General features: G+C 40.3%; 5 protein-coding genes across 10 annotated transcripts in view; 4 read left to right on the plus strand and 1 right to left on the minus strand.

Annotated features, from left to right (window-relative positions):
- The window catches only part of LOC143376072 (protein kinase C-binding protein NELL1), a 55737-nt gene extending 47376 nt beyond the window's left edge, over positions 1-8361 (plus strand). For all 5 annotated transcript variants that reach the window (XM_076825909.1, XM_076825910.1, XM_076825911.1 and 2 more), the window contains one exon: positions 902-8361. In XM_076825909.1, coding sequence (XP_076682024.1) covers positions 902-1679 — 778 coding nt within the window. In that variant the 3' untranslated portion in view covers positions 1680-8361. The remainder of the gene's footprint in view (positions 1-901) is intronic.
- Positions 8362-9611: 1250 nt separating this feature from the next.
- LOC143375900 (uncharacterized) lies at positions 9612-14126 on the plus strand. Its single transcript, XM_076825523.1, has 6 exons — positions 9612-9969; positions 10049-10209; positions 12647-12784; positions 12919-13126; positions 13452-13596; positions 13684-14126. The coding sequence occupies exons 1-6, from the start codon at positions 9879-9881 to the stop codon at positions 13874-13876; spliced, it is 936 nt and encodes a 311-aa protein (XP_076681638.1). The 5' UTR covers positions 9612-9878; the 3' UTR covers positions 13877-14126.
- A 386-nt stretch (positions 14127-14512) lies between these two features.
- Positions 14513-17210, plus strand: LOC143375899 (mitochondrial amidoxime-reducing component 1). Of its 2 annotated transcripts, none has more exons than XR_013086999.1 (6): positions 14513-14776; positions 15116-15492; positions 15938-16189; positions 16472-16595; positions 16670-16976; positions 17146-17210. XR_013086999.1 is itself a non-coding variant. In XM_076825522.1 (6 exons), exons 1-5 carry the CDS (start codon positions 14762-14764, stop codon positions 16904-16906), a joined length of 1005 nt encoding a protein of 334 aa, XP_076681637.1. In that variant the 5' UTR covers positions 14513-14761; the 3' UTR covers positions 16907-16944; positions 17078-17184. The 2 variants fall into 2 exon arrangements, 1 of the variants encoding a protein (XP_076681637.1); XM_076825522.1 differs by having other exon boundaries at positions 16670-16944; positions 17078-17184.
- A 240-nt stretch (positions 17211-17450) lies between these two features.
- On the plus strand, positions 17451-22225 carry Naglu (N-acetyl-alpha-glucosaminidase). The gene is made up of 14 exons (XM_076825520.1): positions 17451-18211; positions 18440-18603; positions 18717-18895; positions 18964-19182; positions 19278-19505; positions 19655-19718; positions 19793-19941; positions 20018-20102; positions 20178-20327; positions 20424-20566; positions 20651-20810; positions 20894-21084; positions 21170-21555; positions 21773-22225. Exons 1-14 carry the CDS (start codon positions 18112-18114, stop codon positions 21889-21891), a joined length of 2337 nt encoding a protein of 778 aa, XP_076681635.1. The 5' UTR covers positions 17451-18111; the 3' UTR covers positions 21892-22225.
- Positions 22226-22625: 400 nt separating this feature from the next.
- The window catches only part of LOC143375897 (uncharacterized), a 42177-nt gene continuing 38636 nt past the window's right edge, over positions 22626-26166 (minus strand). The window contains exon 10 of the mRNA XM_076825519.1: positions 22626-25916. Coding sequence (XP_076681634.1) covers positions 25841-25916 — 76 coding nt within the window. The 3' untranslated portion in view covers positions 22626-25840. The remainder of the gene's footprint in view (positions 25917-26166) is intronic.

Consider the following 26166-nt stretch of genomic DNA (forward strand, 5'->3'; position numbering starts at 1 on the left):
TGAATTGCATATTATGTGAAGGATAACCTAATCTACCCTTCCGTGATACGAAAAGTCTTGGATCTATATTCTCCAATCGCTTCCAGTTTCCCCTCTTGCGGCTTGATCGATTGTGCGGTATGACATACACTTTCACCTGGCCATTCGGCCAAATTCACACCAATTGGAGAATTATCACAATTGTTTGGCATACCTCTATAGGATGATTCTAGTAAGAATGACAGGTTGATGGAGTAATATTCACAGAGTAATAACTTCTACGTCACAATAGCTCCATTATTGGCTAAATGTACACCTACGTGCCTCACAATTGCAACATATGTACGCTTTCTGTCAGAAAGTTGATAAAACCCTTATCTCAAAAGAAAAAAGATCCAGGGTCAACATGTGACATTGGTGCCATTTCATTTGGCTTACCAGTTTCTGTTCGTTTACTGCTAATATTCTAAACGATGAGTAAAATCGAAACTTCTTGGAACCTTAGAGTTGATACTCTTCTATCTTTAGGATGACACAAAAGATAACCTAGCCCATTTCCAAGCATCATCCCTCTAATTTACCAAAGTAACAGACATAGCTGTTTTACGCAAACACACAAGAAGACAGTAACGTCCAGTTCCCTCGATACACTTATCAAGAAGCATAACGAAAAGAATCCAAAGCAAACGTACACCAGATCAGCTCAAAGATAGCCGCAAAAAAATCCTTCAAAAAACCTCCATCCTTCCCGTCCAGTTTGTGTCGCACATCGCACTGCGAAAAAAAGTACACCCTTGCAAAAGTGCCAAGACTTTTCGTAACGAGAGGGAAGGAGACCGTGAAGGGGCAAACGCGAAAGACGAAAGAAAGTGGCGTTCCATTCGTGGGTGGCTAACCCATTGTCCAACGAACCTCTCCGTAGGACGGGCAGCTATGCTGTAGCTACGATTACGGCTGCGCTGGCGATCTGGGCGACGACGAGCAGCAACGCCCTCCAGTCGTTGCTCCTGAGCCTTTCGTACGCGGTCTACCGAGCCCTGCGGGGTCACCGATGGCTGACAGTGCACAGGAAGCAGCTCTATCAGCGGTTACCGCTACCCCCGGTGGTGCAACAGTCGCCAGTGGCTACCTCCTGTCGCCCTCGTCATCTTCCTCGTCCGTCAGCGTCGCCAGCGTCCCCAGAAAGGTTCACTGGACCCTGCAGAACGCAGCCCAGCCCAAGTCCCAGCAGCAGCACAGAGACGATCGCCGTGCCCGAGTGCAACAACAGCAGGCTACACCAACGACCAGGAACCAGCTGGCCGCTGGAGGAGCGACGACGACGCCGACGACGCCTCAACACCCTACATCCACGGCGACGTCGTCGACGACGACGGCCAAGGCTCCGGTTAAGTACGAAGCCAAGCCTCAAGCGCTATCCCGTCGTCAGCGCGCCAAATCCTCGAGCAGCCTCGCGAATCATCGAAACAATGCGTCCACTTCCTCGTCTACGTCGTCCTCGCCTCCACTCGCCATGCTGGTACCCTCTAGGGCTGACCTGGACACGGAGGACCACGGTTCAACCAGCAGCACGCCCAGCAACACTGTCATGGTCAACGAGTACCGTCAGTCCTCGGCCAGCCGTCATCGCAGGAGCGATAATACCGAGTCTGTGGCACGAGACAGCGCCACTTGAGCCTGGTGGCCCAGCGGGCAGCTAGATGAGACAGAAATCAGCATTGGCAAGGCATTCCAGGGGGTGTAGATGCAGAACAGGGGTAGCCCAATATGTAGGAGCGAGCAGAGAAGCGTTCTCTGTGGTCACCTGGTCATCTAATGGGTAGTTTGTCGAGAGACGAGGATAGGAGTAAAAGGAATACGAGCGGCAGGAAGGCGGGAGCTATTTGGGAGTCCACTGAACAACGTTGCAGCGATGACGGTCACGGACATCGACGATTACTCTCTAGGAACGTCCAGTTTGTGCTGGACGCTGCAGAAGAGGACCGTATCTCTGTTGGCTCGTCATGATCCTCGATCATCTAGATACTTGGCCCGTTTCCACGGATCATCGTTGAATTCACAACAGACACTTGTAGAATGTCATCTGTAGTCTGTGCGAGCTGACAGTGGTGACAGGACGCGGTGGTGTGAATGGTTCCGAAGACTATCGGTGTGAGCCGGGGCCTCAACTTCTAGTCTGTTGTAGCGTCGCGTCCCTTTCCTCGAGCAAAGGCCTACCGGAACGGTATTTAGCGAAATATCACGGTCGTTCGTTGAAATTCGTCGAGGATGAGCCCATTTCTCGCGACACTCGGGTGTAGTCTGGTGTTCATGCCCGCAGTAGATCGCGGGGGATGCATGATCATCATATCGGTGAACGTAGCGGAGAATTAGGTGCCAAACTCGAGCCTGCCAAGCCAACATCAACAGCTTCTTCCGTCTTCGCGACCGAGGACGACCAGAGATAGAGACGTTTCCTTTCTTTCCTTTTTCTCAACTGGGATGATGATAATCCCCTGTGCGTCCGTTGTTGTCACCGGTTGTCGGACACAGCCATCGCGTGGCTGATGGGTCAAGCATAAAGATAGTCGTGGTGATAGATGCAGCCTGTTGGTCATGGTGGATCAGTAGAATCGAGAAACTGAGCCCGACGAAGCAGAGGCGTGTCTGAGTCTAAATGCTTTCGCAATTCCTTTCGGCGTAATTTCATTGAACAGGTAGCGCACAATGTTTGGGCCTTATAAAGTATTTAAATTGTCGATGTTTCGCTATGGATGAATCTCGTAATCGTACTTTCTAGCCGGCGGACAGACGAGAGAACGCGGCGTCTAGTTATCGTAAGGAATTGAATTTAATCCCAACGAGAGAGGACAAAGTTATACATAGGAGAGTTCCGTAATATACTTATAATATATACATACACATATATATATACATATATGTGTGTGTGTATATGTATATTCGACGGATACCATGTGAAACATAATGAATCTATGTTGAGTATATAAATCGGACGATATTATCGACGTATAAAATATTCCACTATGGATGATCATATCTCGTGACAATATAAATAATGACGCGGTACCGACGGGAGGCTATATACAATCATCTATAGCTCATGTTTCTCTGGCGAATATAGTCTACGCTTGAAAGTAAACTTAAGGATCATTAGGGTATCGTACCCGTTTCATGGAGATCTCTATCACGAGGTAGGGATCGACGGGACGGTTCAGTTTCTCTGATTCCCGTGCGCTGGCTGGTTTATGCCTGATCCTGACATGGAATCGTCGCATGCGCGCAACTTGTGCCTCCAAGGTTAACGAGACTCTGGCCCTCTGACTTTTGCACGAGGTGGAAACCGGACGTGATTATCAATTTCAGATTGCACTTTATCAGTTAAATTCTAATCACGATTTTCATTTACATTGCGTTAAATTCTTGCTGTGACTTAGTAGGGACCTACTACAGGCCTAATCAAGACCCAATAGGGGCTATTATACTGAAGACCCCGATAGTTGCGCGCGAGTAGGGACGTAGTGCCGAGTTATAGCGAGGGCACAGCAAAAAAATATAATCAAACTCTATTGAGCAACCTACTGGAGGGATTCAGAATACTGACACGTCTGGCTTTTCACCTTGCCAATTAGGTCTCCTGTTCAATTACTAGTTGTACACCGGACGATGAACGTGCCGGCTCGCTCGAACGATTCTTTATCTCGCTCAACCCAACGCGACCACTACGACTACATTCCTCCTTGATTAACAATAAGTAGGCACTAATGAGAGAAACATATAAATATAAATATATATATAAAGAAAGAAATGAATAAATAAATAATTAAATAAATGGATGAACAAATAAATAAATGAATATATATATAAAAAGAGAGAGCACGAGTATATATATATATACATATGTATGTGTGTATACATATACGAAAGGAACGGTGAAGTACTCGAGTGAATATAGGTTATAACCTATCTCCTCACGAAATACGAGAAACGAAGAATGTAGGGATTTATATAACAATGCATTCGAGAGTTCACCGGCATCGTTTGTTCAATGTGCAATAACCTAACGGTAACGGCTTAATTTGTAAAGGAGATTCCTAGTGATGGCGCAGAGCCAGTGGCGCTCCATTCCCGATGGAGGATTTTGTTAAAGGAAAACGGTATTTTGCTTGCATCGCGTGGCTGTCGCTGAAATTCGGATAATTGATCGCAGTTTTTGTTACTTTTCATCGCACAGTTCCGAAGGCTCTTCACTTTCGTCGTACCCCTTAATTCTTTACACCTTTGTCTAGTCTTCTTCAATCTTAGAGTCAAAGACCTCCACTCCGATGAAAGGAATTTCGCAGCCATGCGATGCTAAGACTCCAAACACGTACGAAGTGGCGACGATTTATTTTACCTTTATCGCTGCTTAACGCATGCGTGAATATGATTTTCGATGACGTGCATAGCGCAGTTCTAAGGCTTGTTCTGAATGACTCGGAAAAACAAAGATGCGAGCTTGCACTTCGTCCTTTTCACTCAGGAAACACGACGTTTCTTGTTGAGATCACAGACCGTGTATTCCAGATGAAGATCAAGAATATATGAGGAACCACGAAATGGACGAAGCTAGAGCGAGCTGGAACGATAATTATCCGCCTATAAGGGCTTCGTACGTGTGTACACGCTACACACACTGAAAACGATAACGGGGATATCGACGGGAAGCGTGCATCGGCCTGAACACGTCATATTAATTGATAATTAATAAACGATTAATAACGCTGTTGCTCTGGTACTGTATATAGACGTGTAATGTTATAGTAACAACCATTAGCGGAGGGCGTACATTATACATATTATACATAACACGCATATTATTATACGATTGAGACTACTCGCCGTGCGATTTTGACTACTTATCGAACGAATAAACATAAACAGCAACATATGTGACAGGAATTTACTGACGAGCGACGGAAGCATAATATCGATGATGATGGCACCGGGGGAGGTGGCGGATCTGATCAATATATGGTCCATATTGTACTCGAAAGCATTTCTGATAGAAATTCAAACGATCCTCATGTAAAGTTTAATTTCGGGCAAGATTCGTAGTCGACATTCAGACGCCTCCTCTGTCTCTGTGTCACTCGCTCTCCCTCTCTATCGTTCTCTTCGGAGCGTTCCTCGCGAAGAGCTCGGCGCATCGTATCGTAAAATAGTATGCAATTAAATTAACGGATAAATAGATCGTATACCTATTGTATTATCGATATCGTGTTAAGCATTAACGGACAACTAATCTCGAGGATCGAGGGAAAAAGCTGGGAGGTCGCGAGGCCACCCGTGGTGACACCTAGGCTGCCCAGTGGCGACACCTATGTCCACTAACTACCGATCGCCGCGCAACAGTCGATGGAACGCACTTGGCACAAACGAACACTGAAAAAATTGTCGAAGATTAGCGCATACCATGAAGTTTAAATTTAGATGTAAAACGCCGCGTATCCGGACGAGTAGAGGATAAGACGGGTTAGAGTGTCTCGTTGCCAGATACCACGGGGCACAGAATCAATAATTACGGCGATCGCGCTTCGATATGGTGGTCGATTATAGTTTAAGGTACTCCTAATACCGTTTTAGAGACACTTAACTTTGCAACGAAACGAGAAAGTCTGTTCGATGAGGTTTACCTACTCGTGATACTCGAGGGTACCCCATTTTTGTAGAACCACTGACAAAACATACTTGCGTCTTCATTCATAATGTCATAGCCTCGGGACACCATGAACACTGTCATCATCGCGAATCCTCACGAGGGATCGACACCTCGTCTGGCAACGAGCCATTCCCACGCGATCACCCACGCGTCGTTGTTCTTCGTTCGATTAGACACGATAGACAGACAGGTCTCGTAATCAGGTAGGTAGAATAAATAGATCGGTAGATACCTGAAGGCAGGGCGGCGATAGACAGAGCCGATGTCGCGTACCATAGCGGATCTAATTGTATAGTGTTCACTCGTTACTTCGTATTTTGCATAGAATCAACAGACAAAAGATAAAAAAAAAAAAGAAAGATACCGACGCGAGACGAGAGAACAAAGGTGTGGACTTACCCAGAGAGGAACCTCGAGGACGAAGAAAAGGATGAAGACGAAGAACAAGAAGCGAACTCTAAATGGACTATCCAAGTAGTTAAGGAACACCGAGATCAGCCGGAGGACATCTTTTATAGTGTTACCTAATTATTAATAACAGTTTACCGTTACTCCTGACTACTACTAGTACGCCTAATTACTATTACCGAAGTAACTACTACAACGACTACTAGTAAGCGCTTATTGAATGAGATTAACGAACATCTACCGCAGCCAGCCTAGTCCCAGTTTAATCTGTGCTAACCGTAGACGTTACTAACGTTGCTATCTACTGGCACTAATGTTACTGTCATCGTCACTATTTCGTTCAATTATCATTACGTGTGGTCGGTGGTCTACACGATGCATCCTGCGGTTCTAACACCTTGGAATACACCAAGATAACCTGCCTATATCCCTGTTTTCGGAGGGTGACTAAACGGGGAACCTTCTAATGGGAGCCTCTTTGTTGTTAGACCTAACGTAAGCTGTACAAGTCTATGAAGTGTCTTGTTTACCCTGTTCAAGTCCTATTGGAGCTCCCTTTCGCGTTTTAGGGTAGTAGAACAGATGGGTGGAGCTACGGGATGCACCCACTAGGCCACTGCGTAATCGAGTGTCGTGTACACAAGACACCAAAGAAATGAATCAAGCGAAGCGCTGCTAGTGTTTCTTATCGGCACACTGGCTAGCGGCTGCCGCTGTCGTCACTGCCGGGACTTTCATCCATCGGGTTTGTTCATTCGATCATCTGATCAGGGTACAGGCGGCCGACACTCATGGACGTCGAGTTTCTAATTGTTAACCAGTGCTACTAACGTTACTTATACTATTACTAATAACAGATACTGTCACTATTACGCAATACTATGGTCGTTTTCGTACAGTCGTCGAGAATCGTCGCGGAATATATACATAGGGGTTCAAACGAACGTGACTGGGAGTGGATGAACACGTGAGTGCTACGTCTGCGCCGCCCTATACGCAGGTGTACGCTACCTGGTGACGTGATGTCGGTACATACGAGATGAGAATGCGAAGAAACGTGGAACCTCGCTCTTCCAGCGTACTTTAACCCTTTTTCGACTGACGTACCTTCAAACGTTCGTCGCTGTTCATGTCAAACGACTCCTAAACTTGGGCAGCTAGATCAGCTTTTAATTGAGAGATGGTATCCATACACGCCATTAATTCTTTTGGGGGTTTTGATAAAACAGTATTGCAAACATACTCATGCTTCTCAGACCCAATCCAGGCCCAACCTGAAGTTAGCACAAACCTAACCTAGACCGAAATTATAGATTTAATCACAACCTAATCCACAACAATGATTTCTGTTGGTATTCACACCTTAATAATTTCTGCAACTTTCGAAATCCAAGAACCCCATTCAATTATTTGAAAACGAGGCACTATAATTCAGAAGACCATCCACATTCTGTTGCTCTACTGCCCATAACCTCACCATCAAACTTTTCATCGTGTTTTCCATGCTTGTCGTGCGACGAGTGTTTCAATGTACGAGTGCAACTTAAAGTTGATAGCCTATGAATAGGGACGGATCCAGAGATTCGTAAAAAGCTGAAGGGTGGGGGCAGGCACGAGAACCACGTGATCTGGATTATACAAACGACATCGAATCAGTCGTGAAAAAAGTAACTTTATCCCATACTAGTCAGGTGTTACACTTATTTCACATACACGAACATTATTTTTCACATTATGTTCAGTCCTTTTTAATGGTTTCGTGTTTCCCGCCCTTCCCCCACTACTATACCAGCTGGATCCTCCCTCGCCTACGAATTATTGTACGGTACCGCCGTGTATGGGTGTAAAGAAGTTGATTTTCTAGTCAGGTACGATTACGAAAAAGTCATTTTACGTTCGGTGACAGTCAGTCACGTAATTTTTACATCGCTGTGAATATGTAAGATGTTTTTTCTGTTTCTTTTTTTTTCTCGTCGGGTCAAACGCGGCTCGTCATCAAGAGACGAGCGAACTAACATACACCTACATATACATACACATGTAAAAAAGAAACAACAGAGACGACGATTATGGGATACGATTTCGATTAATATATTAATTATGAATTATTCATATTATTATTGCGAACTATTATTATTATGATTATGGTTTTCATTGATTACTACCATCGTCGATTTATTAGTTACTATCACTGAAGTCATATAATACCTTTGTAAATGAGAATCAAGACACTGACGGCTAGGGAAAAAAAACTTAATAAATTGAAATTCTATTAACCCAAACGCGTTCAACTATTCATTCCATTGTTTCGACTCTCTCCTCCTTTTGCAGTGGAACAAAGAGTACCCCGGATTTGAAAACTTTATCCTTGTATAAAACGACGGATGTTTTGCGAAATTTTGATGGAAATAAAAACACACCACTACCGTGTAGTACTGGGCTCTCCAAGGTCGCTTACGCGTAAGCTCGGGGTTCTCCCACTCTCGTCCGCATTGTCACGGATACCGCGCGACGGTAACCGCGAAGATGCCCGGCTAGCCCGTCATGGCAGCCTTTGTAGCGTCGCGCGGTCTCCATGACAACGGAAGGCACGCTGCGCGAAAGAAAGATTGGAAAGGGAAGCAGGCGCGTGAGGGCCCCTACGCTGGAGAGCCCTGGTGTAGTATATTCTGTTTCTATGTAAGATATTTGAAACTTGTCCATCCGAAAAGTACATATTCATGTCATGCGCAATTTTACGTGACAAAGGTCCCAAGAATATGTAACTGTCTTCCTGTTCGTTATTTGACAAATCAGTCATGTATGTATATGTAAAAGTGAACTAATGAGTTGGTCTGCGTCTACGTTTCCTTATCATTCCTCCATTCAGTCTATATCGGTTTAGGTTATCGACTACATCCTGGCCTATTGTTCGGCTGCCAAAAGACTCGTGCATGCCCGAAGTTTATAGGGTCGCGACATCCATTCTTTATGGTAAGAACGGAATCTCGTCGATGGCCTCTAAATATTCCCTTCCAGAAAGTTTGTTGGTAAAAAGGGTACAAGAATCCCTGACACAAGCAAGGTGAACCCCGTAAATTCCTAAACCAGTATTCTTATAGATATCTATTAATTATTCTCCCCAAAAGCAAATGTGGTACAGCATTTTCAAAATTATAATCCGTTTCTTGAATATTAGGCCTACAGTGTCTAAATTTTACACGGAAGAAACCTTTAAGAATCCGTGAATTAAGGCAGACGAACCCCTAAACCTCCTAATCTAGAATTCACGGAAACACCTGCCAATTGTTTTTGTGTCCAAAGGCAGAATAGATAACGTATCTCAATTTTAGAAATGAAATCTTCCAAGAATTTCTGAAGTGACCTTAAATCTTTGAAACCATACACCACTCAATACTTTCAATATATGTAAGATAATCAAATCTCAGAATTCGTCCACCAGCGTGACGTTTATCGTGAGAAAGAAATATGGCAGACAGGCATTCATTCGCGTCAATGCTTATCAGTGATGCTATCTGACAAGGATCCGGGTATTCCTAGTGGCTGACTGCGGTGCGATGCAGCAGTTGACAACCGCCAAGCGACCGAGTTCGGTATACTAAACGTAGCAAAATTTCTCTCCGGTGTTCAACTATTAGTATAGCAACAGGAGTAGTAACCACCTAGCGAGTAGTATTATACCGATTTAATTAAAACGATTTATAGACGATTCTTCGTTAATTGATAGGGATACTACTAATTCGGCGTTTCCCCCATTTCTACTAGTGAAAGTAATAGTTTTCAGCCAATCAGGATGACAAGCATAAAGAATCTACTCCAGTCATCACCAGAACAACTGCAGGACTTCTTGAACTCCTTCGACGTCGTCCTTTCGGACTGTGATGGCGAGTTGTCAATAAGCTATCCTGTTTATAGAAGTCCCCTGACTAATTCCTAATGGAACTATCTTCATTACTGTGTCAGGTGTGCTCTGGCATTTGGATAAACCTATCCCAGGAGCAATGGAAGCTCTGAAGAGACTGAAGGACCTGGGCAAGAAAGTATACCTTGTGACGAACAACAGCACGATGAGTACCGATCGCTACTCCCAAAAAATTCGGAAATTAGGACTGGAAATACATCCGGTTAGTTCGTGTTTTCTTGTGCATAAAATAAGAAATGATTATAAAATCCAAGTCTGATCAGAGTTAGGTGTATACAAATTTAATGAAAGTACTAACTTCGCTTTCGGTAATTTAACATTGAAATAGACTTGTTAGATGATTCACTATTCCATGTAGGCAGTATTATTTCAGATTCTCTAATTTCAGCTGTGCCTATTTGGGGTAAAGCTTTCAAGATTTTTAAGTTTATTTCTCCAATGTACTTGATACATTGTTAAAATGAGACTAATAAAAAAAATATATAAAAAAAATTATGTTAAACGATTTTATTAAAAATGTACAAAAAACTAAAAAATAATTCGTTTCTTGTAATACAATTTCGATGGTGTTTTTTCACTTTCAATAAAATCGTTAAGCAGGGTATTTCATAACAGGAAATGAATCAATTTAATACGGCATCAAGCGTCGAAATGAATTTGTTGTGAGATATCTCGCTTCACGATTTTATTTAAAGTGAAAAAAAAACATTGAAATTGTAGTACAGGAAAAGAATTGTTTTATACTTTTTAGTATAGTTTTATTAAAATCGTTTAACAAAATTTTTTTCTATTTTTTTTTATTTTCTAGTTCGGTAAACTTGTCGAAGAGCTACCTGTTCACCGACTTCGACGAAGTTTGAGTATGTTGTAGAAGTTAACATTCTGAACAACTTTTTCCTTACATATAATCGGCGAACGGCCCTAGTTTCCGAGATATTCGCAAAAACACTGTCGCTACCACTGCAGTAAATTCTGTTTATAATTATGTGTCCGTGGCAGCATATGCGTTAGTATTGGTTATCGGGTGACATCTGTCGTTCGTTTATAGTTTATAAGGTGAATGTGTCCCAATTTCTGCTCATATCCCCATTTCTGCTCATTTCGTATTTTTCTTATTATTATAAGCGTTACGTTTGTACTGTAGTTGCAACAAAATAATTCTAAATTATTTGTACATTTACGCGAATGTTGCACGAGCTTGGAGCTAATCAAAATGCAACATAAGCAACGAAGAACTTTAAAAATTAGAGACTCATGATTTTTCGACCGTGTGCTAGCTGGTTGTGCTAAGGAATAGGAAGATCTTTTGCAGTAAAAGTTCTTATTTAATAACAAAAACAGATACCGTATTGTGCTCTGGATGTAGATTTTTTATTATTTTTAATTCTTTTAAGTAGAAAACAGGTGATTAGATTTAGGATCAAGTGAATGTCATATCCAAATTTCTATTCACCAAAATTTTAGTAACATAACCTCACAATTCAATATATGCTGTATTCCTCCAATGAAAGCTATATGCACAACTACATATACAAGCGTGTACAAAATGTCTGTTATATGTCGTAGTTAAAAATGAATGCGGTCAATGCATTGAGCTCTAATGTTTAGAGCTCAATCCGTCAATGTGTTGGACTTAGGTTCGGGTTAGTTATGTCCTCCTCGGCTTTTTTCCACAATTTTGTATTGTCATCCAAACTACGCACGCCTACAAAGTTTCAAGACAATTCGATTGGTGGAAGTGGGTTAAAATTGAGTTTCTAGATTTGAACCAAACATACAAGAAACAAAGCTGTATAATATCATTTAATTACATGGAAATTGTTAGTCATAAACGGTATAACTTACTATGCATTAAGATTAAAAAAAAAGAAACTAAAATAATGACAACGGATAGTTTGTCAGGCTTATTTACATACCGCTACCTTACGTAGATTCATTTTCGTGGAATTCTGACAATGTCAATACTTAATAATTTTCATGGAAATGTGTCAATACCTAAAGAATTTGCACCAGTTATCTATGTTTTTCAAGAATGATTTTTGGAATTCATTGTAATTGGCATTCGAAAGTTGAATACGACCAGCATAAACTGCTATCAATTACTGATGTTTATCAACTTGGTACCTGGCAGTCAGAAAATTTATACCAAATTAATTAACGGTTATCGCCAATGATACTTAGGAATTACAGTTTTGCACATTGATCTTTTAAAAATGCAGCAGGCGACTTGCTTTGAATATTACACGCGCGTAAACATAGTACGTACTACACATGTACCTGTGTTAGAAGAAAAACAAAAATAAGCCATTATGACCACAGTATAAGATAAAGATAAAAAAGGTATTAAAGATAATATATGATCTTGCAAATTCATGAGCGACGGTGTAGATCAGTGATTCCCAACTGGTGGGTCGCAAATTGTTTTTTGGACGGTCGCCACGGTTTTTTTTAAATATTATTGACTTAGAATTATAAACTGAAATACTTATTTTTAATGTCTTTTCTTTACCTTATTAAATTTAACTTTCAAGTCAAATTATTCCGTTATTCCTTTTACAAAACCCGCCAAAAATTATTAAAAAAAGGGAACTTGCCCGGAAGTATTCAGACGCAAGCACTCATGGTTGGTTATGTCTCAGGAACAAATAATAACCACAGCGAAGGTGATCACGTGGTACCTGAAGAAGATTAACTTCCGTGATGAAGCGTTCGTGATTTCTACCCCGGTCTTCCGACAAGTCCTACTTGATGGAGGTATCAAATTGGCAGAGGAAAACGTAAGTGGAATTAAGCAGAAACCTAATTAGAACAATACACCTAACGTTTTGCCGAAAATATTAGTTCGCAACACTGAAAATCGATGCAACTATCTTCAAGAACAATTAACACGAACTGCCATTTCTATTTTCAGCCATTAATCGACGAAAGTAATCCAATGGCAACAGTTAAGTCTATACAAAACTCGCGGTCAATTAAGGCGGTGATCGTTGACTTCAGTTTGTACTGCGATTGGGTGAAACTAGCTTTTGCAATCTCTTGTTTAGAGAGGGACGACGTTTTGTACCTTAGCGGTGCTCAGGATGAATGGGTTATCTGCAGTTCCGATACGAAACTCTTAGGTAACGCTTAGTGAATCCAATTAATTGCCATTAACAGTTTATACCACAGCTGTTATCATGATGAGTATCCCAAAATTCTCATTCTCGCAAGTACTGGTCCAGCCAATTATATTAATATAAATACAACGATCAAATTTGAACGTTATATCATTGAATTTTTACCATACTCCCTAGTATGTGATATGAAATGCTGGAACAAGAGTATGTACAATACAACCTAGATGTATGACCTACTCCTGCGGTTGCCACCAAGAGAATTGGGATCAAAATGATAGCCTTGAACATGCTGTTGCAGTTTGTACTTTAGAGTAATATTTCTCCTCAGGACCTGGCCCCCTGATTGACATCATTACGAGACAGAGCGGAAGAACTCCCATAGAGTGCGCGAAACCCAGTCGTATCCTGAGGGAATTCACTCTAGAAACGTGTAGTATACAAGATCCAAAACGATGCTTGTTCATCGGTGACACGTGAATAACATTTTTTCCCGCCTTTTTACATACTCGTATTTGATGCAGTACTGTATTAGTACAACTGTTGTTTCTTCACAACTTCAGGATAGATCATGATATGAAGTTCGGAACATTGTGCGGATTCCAGAAGCTGCTTGTCCAAACGGGCCTCAGCAAAATAGAAGACGCGGATCAGCTAAAGGAGGCGCGTCCAGACTTCTACATTTCAAGTTTAGGGACCATGTGCTCACTTATCGATTCGATGCATATTGATTCTTCAAAAATGAAAAGCAGTTAATGACTTCGCCATCTCGGAGAATCGTAAACATTACGTTTTCATTCCAGTGTAAAAAGTTTTTTAACTTAATTTAAACGTAAGGTGAATCTTCAAAAAGAAGGTACTAATCTCTTCAAGCCTTCTCGTCCTTGGAAAGCCTTATCCGAATTGTAAATATAATTGCAGCTTATGTAAATGTAAATATTTTTACATGATGTAAAGCCAATTTTTGTAAATTTCAAAATAAATTTTTATGTTCGAAGGAGAAGAACTCACTTTCACTAATATTTAATGTTTCTGGGTACCCTTCCATGCATTTGGAACGACAGAAAACTTATAATCTTTCCAAGATTCTTTTTACGTTCTAGATGAAAATTTCGAAGTAGATTTTCTCACAATTTTGTTTAAAATACCCAGAATTTTGTTTTGAATACGTTTACCAAGATGTTTTACACGGTATGAACTATTTGCAAAATTGAGTAAAATCGGAGAATCAAACTTTTTATAATCCCTTCCTAAGACGAGTTGAATAAGTAACCCACTTCCTAGACAAGTTAGACGTTTTTATTGAGGGCGTGGTAAGTGCCCTTGGCCCGGCTACGACTAGGCAAGATAAAAAGTTACCAACCTACAAAAAGTAGAAGAAATAAAACGATAAGAGTGAGTATCGGCGACGTCTTGGTGCCATTCAGTTACCTTCTGTGGATAGCTACTAGCGCACAGCGCAAAATCGTCCACGAGTAAGGCCTGCGCTGGATAATTTCGCGGGAGACAGAAGAGGGAGGTGTGTTAAGAAGCATTGCATAATACTAGACGTATCCAGTGGGAGTCAGAATGTACCAGGAACGTGGTTGAATCTGTTAAACCTGAAGAACAATATCTTTGCGAAGGACACCGGCGATAATTATGCAAGGACATCCGGTACGTTGGGCATCTTTTACTTCCATTCGTGCAGAATTTATGGGGAAAGTGTTTAGTGTCACATTTTGTCAGCTGACAGCAGTTTACTTGTGACTTCTGATCGTGGCATAGTGACTGATCAATTTTGGATCAGAATTTTTTGAATCAGAAACACTTTCGATACGGTGTTTGAAACCAAATGCGCGAATGAATGTTGATTGGGTTTGGATCGCTGAAGCTATACACAGGATTACGGAGAAATTACACTCTCAATCACATGTCTCATGAAAAAATGTTATTAATAATCCTGGTGCACATATTCTTCCTCTTTTCTGTTAAATCGACGATCACTTTTGTCAGGATTGGCGATCAGCCGCAGTGATAACATGCAGTATAGCGGTAGTTTGCGTGGCAGTCCTGTGGAATATACGGAGGAGCTCCTCGGGGCAAAGGAAACAAAGAAAAACGGAAACAAAGCAGATTAAAGAGATCAATGAAACCGCCACCAGCCATGCAAACCACACAAACAAAATAACTCACAAAGTCCAGGAACCAGAATGTCCCGGAAACCGATCTATTCCGGAATTGCCTGAACCAAAATGGCAGAAAGTAGGCCAGATTCAGGAGCTGTACGTATACCCACTGAAATCTGGGCGTGGAAAAAACATTAGGGAATGTAATTTCACAGAGTATGGAATAAGTATCGATAATGGCGGACGATTCACACTTCGAGACAGGTAATCTGCTTTATATTTACACAAATTTTTCCAGCTAAGTACCAGATTAGGCCCGTTTGATTTCTTCTTGCAAATATAACTAGGTCTGAGATAGACTGCCTAATAAAAATTGTAAAATATTTACAATTGACTTTCATTGACGTCTTCAGCACACTCCTAACAAACCACACTCAATTTGCACTAGTAATGAGCACCTGTTAGTGCCCATATTGCGAAATGTGTTAATTGAATTTCAAAGACCATTTTATAAGTCTCTATCACCATGCAGGTAAATTTTATTAGTAAAAATACAAGCAGGTACTATTAGCATTTTCCCTTCATCATCTTCCTTTAGGAAAATTAAACAATTAGCCAAAAAATTTAGCCAATAACATTGACGACTTCATTAACGGCCCTGTATGATCCCTTCCAAAGGCATTCATGGTGAACGTTCACTGTTGATCAGGATGTTTTTAGTGTACAACGAGGAAACTGGCAGATTCCAAACTGGCAGGCACTATCCAACCCTGATCCTTGTGAGCCTCACCGCGGTAGATGAGACTAAGGTGAAGTTAGAAGCCGTAGGGATGCCTAGCGTGACCTTTACCGTGCCGAAGTATCCAGACGAGCGATCTGAAGCCGTTCAATGCACCATGTGGTGGGGAGAGGCAGTAAAGTGTATCGATTGTGGAACAGAACCGGCTGAATGGTTGTCCAGGTTAGCAAAATTGAACCTATATTTCTATCATCTTGGCTGAGGTCGTGTTCATTGCGTAGCCTGTGTAATAGATACAGAAGTCGTAGCCGAGTGGCATAAAGTTCCCGAACGGAAGGCACAGTAGGCATTGCCTCGTCATACACAAGGCGTGACCTAGTGATACACTAGGCATGGCTGTGTGATACATAAGGCATGACCTAGTCGTACATGTTCAAACACTATGCTTGATTTAGTCGCTCAGTGTTTTTCTAGGATAATGGCTAAATTTCATCACGGTTACAGATTTCTAACTGGGACAAGCTCTGGACTCCGTTTAGGATGCTCCATGATAGACAGGCGAAACGTTTTCGTTAAACCCTGGGAGAAATTCACGAAAGTGTACAAGACACTGAGGAATGAGGACACTGTAATAAGGAATTAGATTCTAGATTGCGATATCACAAACATTCTGGGTCCGATTAGAAGAGATAAATTTTTCAGGGTCTGTTCAATGACCTGGCAAGCTACATGCTGATGACCACACGGTCCATCGCGGTGTTGAACGAGAAACTGGAGATACCTGTACCTACTTTACAATTCCGTCCAAACGTTTTAGTCTCCACACAAGAACCATTCGAGGAGGACAACTGGGAGTGGATAAAGATTGGGGAAAATGTTGTGATTAGAAACTTCAAACCATGCACAAGGTGCTACCCTCCACTATATTCCCCGCTCTAAAACAGAACAGCAAACTTGTAGAGAGTATACATGGATGTTCGTTTTCGCCGCGATTAACAATCTGCGAGTGGTACGGGTACTCATTCGTACTAGTAGAGGTTGCAAGCAAAGTAGAGGCAGCTTCTTAATAGCTCTGAGTAGTTTATTGATATTGATCTGACTGTAGCTGTACAATATGCAACGACAAATCTATCTTTCATACCATTAATTTTAGTTCATAATAATTATCATTGATGCAGGTGTAAATTCGTGAAAGTTAATCCAGAAACGGGCATAGCAGAAAAAGAGGAGCCCCTCAAGACTCTAAAAAGGTACGAATAATTGATTTGATTAGGAAAAGAATCATTTTTCATGCTTCTCGTACTGTGGTTCAGTTTCAGGCAACAAACAGACCCAGAGCGCGTTTCGTTAGAAGGAGAAGCGCCAGTGATGGGCATATATTGTGGACTATACATCCCGGGAAAAGTGAAAATTGGAGACGACATCTTCGTTCACGTGTCCACTGACTCAACTGTGGAAATGAATCACCGGGAAAGCGGAAACTAGGACTTGGAAATTGTGAAGAAACTGCGTATGATGCCCATTGGCTTTGATATAGTAGATAAATTTGGTAACGCGTTGCAAACAGTTGTTAGCATATTATGAAAAGATATCTGCCTCATACATTTAAGTACTCGATGACAATACTATACGCTTCTTTGTGACAAATTATTGTTGATTAATGTATTGAAGAAATATCACTCTGAATGAAAAAAAAAGCTGTAATTGTTACACAAATATTCGTGCTATAATCATTTAACTCAACTCATTTTGTAGATTCGCAAACTATCAGGATTAAATCTTACACAAAATGAAACCTAAACCACAAAACAATCCCGCTCTAACTACAGGACAGACGCAGGATTTAATAGTTTTTTCAAAAGCATGATAGCAGCCTAAGTCTTTAACCCCCCTTTAGCAGCTTCTACTCCTTTTCAAGCCCGATGGGGCATCATCGGGGATGAACCAATGAGAATACTACAGGGGCGTGTCTTCTCGACGAGAAGAACCGTCAATCAGTTTTAAAAATATAATTGCGTCGACAGAAATCATAGACGGATGCCTCACCAGATAAGGAACAATGAATACGAGAGTGGGGATAGCATGTTGCGTTAGTCAGACGCTTCTTTTTCGGTCGTTGCCCACTCTGAAGCGCTCGCCGTGATATGTACGTTCGTGCAATGCTAGTGTTGAAATTATTATTCTCATGGAGTATTGTCCTTTTTGGAGTAGTGGTGGTGTACAGCCAGCATCCGAAGCCGGATGGTAAGTAGAAGTGTCGTTTTGAGAGGTATCTTGTGGAAATTATACTAAATCCTATCCGAACCTACCAACCATTCACCAGATATATTCACAAGTAGTATGCCCAAACGATATATTTTTCTGATGATATTCTAAAGAGGTGGTTGTCGCCTTGAAACCAAACTCAAAGTGCATAGACGAGTGACGTATGCAAATTGTTAGAATCGTGAGAAAAATAATGCATTTGTGTAGCGTTTCAACATACCCTGGGTCATATAAGACCAAAATCTTCCCCTGAAGTGCAAGCGAAGTCGGCTAGAGGTGTTGCCGAGAGATTGCTAGGCTCAGAACGAGCTAAATTATTCGCAATGACCGTGGACCCCAATTGTGGACCTATTGGGAAGGATACTTTTACGGTATTACTCAGAAAACCATAATAATTTGATTTGGATAATTAATGTCTACCTATACAGGTATGAAAACTCAGAGTCTGGATTAAGAAACGAGTTTGCGATTTTTTTCTCGCCAGATACACAAAAATTCTCTTCAGCAAATTGAAATTATTGGTACGTCCGGTGTAGCAGCCGCCTGGGGCTTACACTACTATCTGAAGAACTACTGTAACGTCCACATATCTTGGGAGGGCAATCAACTTGAGCTTCCAAACGCATTACCAGACGTTCGCGTTAATGTTACATCCAACGATAGGTTGCTAATTCTAATCCCTAATGTTAGATATCTTCCACCTCATATTCAACACTTAAGCTCTTCAATAGATTTAGGTACTATCAGAACGTATGCACCATGGGCTACACATCCGCATGGTGGCAATGGGACCACTGGGAAAAGAGCATTGACTGGATGGCCCTTAATGGAATAAACTTAGCGCTTGCTTTTACTGGCCAAGAAGCCATTTGGGAAAGAGTGTACCTTGACTTGAACTTAACACGGGAAGAGATCGCTGAACATTTTGGAGGCCCCGCCTTTTTACCTTGGTACTGTTATGCCGTAGCAACTAGTTCTTGTCTATTTATGCAAGTAGAACTACTATGAGAACTTGTAGTGCTAACAATCTTGCACTTATGTTCAGGGCAAGAATGGGCAATATTCGCGGCTTCGGCGGTCCCTTACCTCCATCGTGGCACGAAAGGTCTCTTAGTCTGCAACATCAAATCCTTCAGAGGATGAGGAACCTCGGAATCATTCCTGTTGCACCAGCGTTCGCAGGATATGTGCCTAGAGCCTTCTCCAGGCTGTTTCCACAAGCAAACGTAACCAACGCTTCTTGTTGGAATCACTTCGCTGACAAGTATTGTTGGTATGCAATCATGTTTTAGATGTCCATATATTGCAAGACGTCAGAAAAATAAGATCTTACAACATACAAACCATTCCAGAGATGGTATTACTATAATTACAAGTGTACTCTACACTGTATTCTATGACATACACGAAATACTATTTCAGCCCTTATCTTCTGGAGCCTACGGACCCACTTTTTGAGATGATTGGCGAAAATTTTCTGAGGACGGTAATTTCAACGACTGTATTTTGAGAAACATGTGTTTGCGTTCTGCAACAGTACACAAACGTTTGAATTTATAGTACATTGAAGAGTTTGGAACAGATCACATCTACAATTGTGATACTTTCAACGAAAACGAACCACAACACACAGGCGAATTGAAATTCCTGAGGAACGTAGGACGTTCAATTTACTCAGCCATGAGCACAGTCGATTCAAAAGCAATATGGTAACAGTGTTTTGCCTCAACTTATGAAATAGATACTTCATTCTCGTATAATACAGAAGCATGGTTCTTCCTAAAGGCTAATGCAAGGCTGGCTGTTCGTGCACGACATCATATTCTGGACTGTGCCGAGGGTTAAGGCCTTTCTGACATCAGTGCCAATCGTAAATATTCTTAACGAGGAGAACAAACAGATCTGAACAGCAAAATCTAAAAATAACACGATTGTTCGTTCATAGGGAAAAATGATTGTGCTGGATCTTCAGTCTGAACAATTTCCACAATACAGAAGATTAAAATCGTATTATGGTCAACCATTCATCTGGTGCATGCTGCACAATTTCGGAGGAACACTGGGAATGTTTGGTTCTGCCAAAATTATCAACCATGTGAGTACCACTCAAGCAGAACATGAGCAATGTTCCAAATATTATACGAAATATTCCCAATTTCTTACGCAATGATCAAAAGGATTTCCTTTATAGCACGTTTTCGAAGGAAGGAATATGAATGGCAGCACAATGATAGGAACAGGTCTAACACCGGAAGGCATAAACCAGAACTATGTTATCTACGATCTAATGAACGAGATGGCTTATCGTAAAAACCCAGTCTATTTGGATAAATGGTACAATGGAATTCCAATAATGCCAGAGTAACAATACCTTTGATTGCCAAAACACGAATATCATGCCAATCGAAATCATTCCAGGTTTGAAAATTATGCTTGTCGACGATACGGTGCCTGCAATGAGTATACAGTAGCTGCATGGCAGAACTTGGGAAGAACAGTATACAACTTTGTTGGCACAAGAAAAATGAGAGGACAGTATGTGATTACTAGACGTCCAAGTTTAAATTTCATACCATGGGTGAAAAGACTTCCTCTTTTTCAAACAGATTTCTTTCTACCATGATTTTGGAAATAAATACTGATTAACTTCTCTGTAAACAGGCATGGTACGACCATGAAGCGTTTTACCAAACATGGAACGTATTGTTACAAGCCAGACATGGGAGAAGAAATAACACGCTTTATCAGCATGATGTTGTTGATGTAACAAGACAAGCACTTCAACTGAAGGCAGATGAGCTATACACCGCTTTGATAGATTCGTTCAATAAGAAAAACCACACTGCATTCAAGTAAGTACGCATGTAAAACGCATTAGTACTTCCCAAATATTCATAATAAAAACCAGACGTGGTTTTATTATTGCAATATATTCAGATCGTTTGGTGGTATGATATTGGAACTCTTTGATGACTTGGAACTAATACTGAGTTCCGGAAAGGATTTCCTATTAGGCACATGGTTGGAAGAAGCAAAAAGCCTAGCCACCAATGATGCAGAGGAACGATTGTACGAATACAATGCTAGGAATCAGATTACTCTCTGGGGACCACGAGGAGAGATTAGAGATTATGCAAATAAACAATGGTCTGGAGTTATGGCAGATTATTTCAAGCCCCGTTGGACCACATTCTTAGACGCCATTGAAAAATCCTTAATTAATAGGACAAAACCAAATATAACGAAGATAAACCAGGATATATTCAAACAAGTGGAAAAACCTTTTATATTTTCCACAAAACTTTATTCAACAGAAGCAAGAGGTAAAGGATTTTATCTATAAAAAGTTATAACGCAATGTTATAGCAAGAGTATTGAGTGTTCAAAGCCAAAACTTTCAATCGCAGAATGATTAACGTCAGAAATTTCAAATATTAAACACTGAAAATTGAAACCTGTTCGTGAGCCTTTGTAACACTTGCTGCGACTGATTGTACACCCTGACGTACCAATTTTCTCTTCAGAATAATCTTCTTGCAGGTGACAGTATCGAAATATCGCTGAGGATGTTATCCAAATGGCGCAATACATTGAAAAACGTAAAATCGTCCAGGATGATTGAGAATATAAACAGAAGAAACGAGAAGGAATGGATCTAACGAAGATGCTTCGCGAGAAATTCCAGCAGAATATCGAAACGAGAAGAAAACGTCTAGGGCGGTATTCTCAGTCGTTGCTTATTCTTAGGATCGTCTTAAGCAACGACTGAGAATACCGCCCCTAGAAATACCGTTATGATCGACGAAAGAAGAATCGACTGGGCGAAAGAGAAAGCGAAATAGCGATGACCAACTTTAACGCTCAGAAGCAACAGCCTACAAAAAGACGTATAACGGGTAACCCCGATTATAAATCGTAATTACAGCGATTCACTCGTAAATCCGAGTACTTCAAATTATATTAAATCATACAAAATTATCATACTTATATGGTTAAAAGGAAATTTCGGCTTGACATACCTCACGACGGACGAAGGAGAAGAGAACGTTGCAACGCCTTTGCGAATTACCTGCAGCTATGTGCAACGGAAATTCTCTACGTGATTGGTTGTCTAGAAGGGCCAATGTTCATTGTTTAACTCGTTAAAATTATCATCTACACAATTTTCCATAGCGAATATTTTATATATTGTACCCTTAATTAGCAAGTTTTGATAATATGTTTCTCTAATTACGAATTAAAAATTTCGAATTTCTTTATAAAGAATAGTAGGTGTCCTGGCCAATCATTGCTCTCGTTGAGCTTCTCGGATACCCCAACAGGATTCTTTCTCCTTGTACCCTATGACTGTATCTTAAATGATATATAATAGTTTAAAGATAATAATTTACAATTATATTTGTTCTGAAATTAATGGAATCGTTTAATTATAATTTCTATCTTTTTTTTTCAACCACGGATCGCATACTTTTGTACATTTTCGTTTTATACATCTGATCGATGGTATAATGTTCGATCGTATCAGCCAATAATTGGCCGTAGTCAATGGGTGCGTTCCGATTCACGCATACTGCGCATGAAGGGCAGAGATAACCGTTCCGTTTTAGCAGCACCATCAGTCTTTTGTTCGTTCGCGCGCTTTTGGAACCAACGCCATTATTGCATCTCGACTTCAAGGAGAAGACGCGCTTCGACATAAATTCTTTCATCTTTAGAAATTAAAAAAGGTAAGTTATAGCTTGTGTCATTTTTATATGTTAGTTGCCGAATGTATTGCTGATTTAAGTCGAAACGGCCTTTAACAGATCGTGTTCATTGAAATCGAATGAGAAGTGCACACGAGATTCTGAGATTCTGAAAGAATTTGAAAAGCCCTTTGATATAAATAGTAATGCATTGTGTTTCGATTATCTTCACTTGCGATCTATTTCTTCTTTGAAAATCTTTCATATACTAGTAAGTGGTACGATATGATTGCCAGTTGAGGACTATCTTCCTGTTGATAGGATCACATACAGATTTGAAGACTTTATCTTGTTATAGTAGATTGAGAAATATAGTGTGCAACTAGTACGAAGTACAAAATATCTTGTGCATTTCATGAGGATACTCGTAACGTATGAGAAATATCTACGGGTGCGTAACGATGTTGAGCACCTTCGTAGATAAAGGCGCTTAAACATAGAGGTACCGAAATGGAACGCTACTGTCCAGGACTATAAACGCAAGATATTTCTGGAGATACGTTGCACTTTCTTTTGAGATCAAAAGAAACTTTTGTATCTGTACTATTGGCACATTCTCACGTTATTACGATTTCGACTTGCCGAGTCAATCTGATTATTGAGTCGTGTCTCTTCCAAGGGAAAAATTAAAGATGCTATGTACCACCAGAAATATTTTCATTATAAGATTCTAGTCTTTCAAATAACACACATACCCGTGACAATTCGATACAAAAGGCCTACTGATGCGGAGAACATCAATTACAGTTAATCATCTCAAGCAACTGCTCGCAATAATTTTTTAAAATACATACAGTTTTGCTAATGATATTCTCCGTTGTTAATTCTTAACTGCTGGCATACATTTCATACTGAATAATTCTGGGAATATGCAATGAGACTTCTATAACTCTCATGAAGTCTGCATAATATATCCTCCGTCTGATTCTTATTTTGTGCTCTTCATATCTATTTATCATCGTTCTACATTTTAGTAGAATATATGGATTTTTTAGCAAGTTGGATCTATTGCACTTTTTTGATTATTATTTGATTTTTAACTTTGTTGAAGAATTTATACGAGCATTGGTCTATCCTACCAGTAGTTTAAAAATTAGTCATCAGTAGACACTCTGCTATAGCGTTACTAGGGCTAGTCTTACGATTATCATTAACTGATTAATGACTTTAATAATATCAGAAGTTGGATGCCTGATTACCACTAGATTTGTAAATTGTGCATCTTTCCACAGGGAATTCTATAAATGAATTCGTTAGATCTCAACATGATATGATTATTGAATCTATCCAGTTGTAGAATTCAAAAGCTATTGATTAAATTCAATACAATTTTTTATGGTCCCCTGTATATCAGTAAGGTCCAACGAAATCATGAATCTGACTTTGTTTGCGTTGACTTGGTCGCGTGCTTTGCACTATGAACTGAAACTTTGGTTAATTACTAACTGTTACATGACCACTGAGTCGTGTGGCTTTGTACTGGGCCAGTACAAACTTACTTGCACCGGACCCTGTACAGAATTTTCATTAAAATATACCAACCTAAAACATTCAGTTTATTTTAGACTTAAATAGAAGTATTTTAAACAGAAGTATTACTTCAACCTCAATCAATTCAATGTTACAATTTTCCTATTACAAAAATTAACAATCAAATATTCAAGATAACGAAAAGATGTAATGATAAAAGCAAAAAAAAAACCTATCAAACTTAGATTTTCCATAACGTGGACATCTAAAATGAGCCTTAACAGTAATCGAACGTATAAAAAATCCTCGCTGGATGTAAAAAGTAGAGACAGATGCTTAATTGCATCAGAAAACGATTAACATATCTAAAATATTCGTTCATGTATTGTAGTAACGCGAACCTATGTAAAACAATGTCGTTGTTTCGCAGGCTGTTCAAGCCTCTTACAAAATACAAGTAGGCGTGCATATAAAATACGGTTAAATCCCGTATAGCATATAATTGCTGCACCTACTTGAGCCTATAGAGCTAACACACTTAAGTAAAACGCCATTGCAAAAAGTGCCATTCGGCTTTCACGTTTCGCGTTAATCCTTTCAGCCTTGATCCCTTGTACGAGGAGCAAGTTCATCGTTTCCTAGAATAAACGATATTCATGTATAACCACAGCCAATTGTTGGTAAGATGCTACTAATGAGACGAGTAGTAACTAGGGATTAAATGAACATGAGATTCTATCTATCTCTTTGATTTTCATAGCACTTCTGTTCGTGCGAACATTTATTAGTTAGTTATTAACTGGGTTCACTAAAAATGGAACAAGATTTGAAGGGATTAACCGCCATGACTTAAAATGTCTTTCTTTCTTTGAAGACTTATACGATTTACAACTACGTTTGACGATTTCAGCTCAGCTGAGAATAATTCGATCTGTTTTCATTTAAAACCACAGTCTATGCTAAAGGTTTCATAACACTCTTTGCCTAACTCTATAGAAACGGAACGTCAAACTCTTCTTCGGACGATGGTCTGAATTACTTGCAAATTCGTTACTTTCAATTTTGAGGAATCGAATGAGTACGTTCTGAAATACTTATGGCGAAATTACAGTGGGCTATGCGTATCTCGTGATCGCATAATTTGACGCAAGTTAAATGAGACGATTCACGTAATCTGTCTTAGACTCGAATAACCAGTTTCCTTTCTTTCTCGATCACGATTCGTTCTTTAAACGCATCAGAAGCATTCAGACAATCAATGACTGTTAAGTATTCAACAACCCAACAACTAATTTCATTCATCCATTCCATCTTAATTCAACTCGTACCGTGTTCATCGAATAACCAGTTGTACGCAGTTCCTTCCCAAACTGATCCAAGATTCTCTTTAACATCACCGTTTTTCGGTTTCGGTTTCTTGAGTGGACGCCTCTGTCACTGGAGGTAGAGGACTGTCTACGGATATTTGCCTGAACAAAGAATTACCACGAGCCATTATGAAGTCCTTACTAAAATATGTGAAACAATGATCCCAAAGTTTTTTCTGCAATTAGCGTAGTTCTGATATTAACAACTCGATGTAGTTTTTAAAGATGGTCCAGATTTTGAAATTAGATAAAGATTTTTTTACGAATTACTTCTTTTTTACTTGTAAGACATGTTGCCTGCTCAAGCCTCATGAAAAATAGTTAACTATAAGCGATTGATGCTTTAAGATTG

Source organism: Andrena cerasifolii, chromosome 13 (assembly GCF_050908995.1).
Source record: "Andrena cerasifolii isolate SP2316 chromosome 13, iyAndCera1_principal, whole genome shotgun sequence".
Taxonomy (NCBI): domain Eukaryota; kingdom Metazoa; phylum Arthropoda; class Insecta; order Hymenoptera; family Andrenidae; genus Andrena; species Andrena cerasifolii.

Coding starts and splice junctions, on each gene's coding strand:
- LOC143375899 (XM_076825522.1), top strand. Junction 15,493..15,937: donor CGATTCACACTTCGAGACAG/GTAATCTGCTTT, acceptor ACTGTTGATCAG/GATGTTTTTAGTGTACAACG. Junction 16,596..16,669: donor CACTGAGGAATGAGGACACT/GTAATAAGGAAT, acceptor TAAATTTTTCAG/GGTCTGTTCAATGACCTGGC.
- Naglu (XM_076825520.1), top strand. CDS start 18,112: ATGTACGTTCGTGCAATGCTAGTGTTGAAATTATTATTCTCATGGAGT. Junction 20,567..20,650: donor CCAGTCTATTTGGATAAATG/GTACAATGGAAT, acceptor AAATCATTCCAG/GTTTGAAAATTATGCTTGTC. Junction 20,811..20,893: donor GTTTAAATTTCATACCATGG/GTGAAAAGACTT, acceptor CTCTGTAAACAG/GCATGGTACGACCATGAAGC.
- LOC143375900 (XM_076825523.1), top strand. CDS start 9,879: ATGACAAGCATAAAGAATCTACTCCAGTCATCACCAGAACAACTGCAG. Junction 9,970..10,048: donor CGTCCTTTCGGACTGTGATG/GCGAGTTGTCAA, acceptor TTACTGTGTCAG/GTGTGCTCTGGCATTTGGAT. Junction 10,210..12,646: donor TAGGACTGGAAATACATCCG/GTTAGTTCGTGT, acceptor GTTATGTCTCAG/GAACAAATAATAACCACAGC.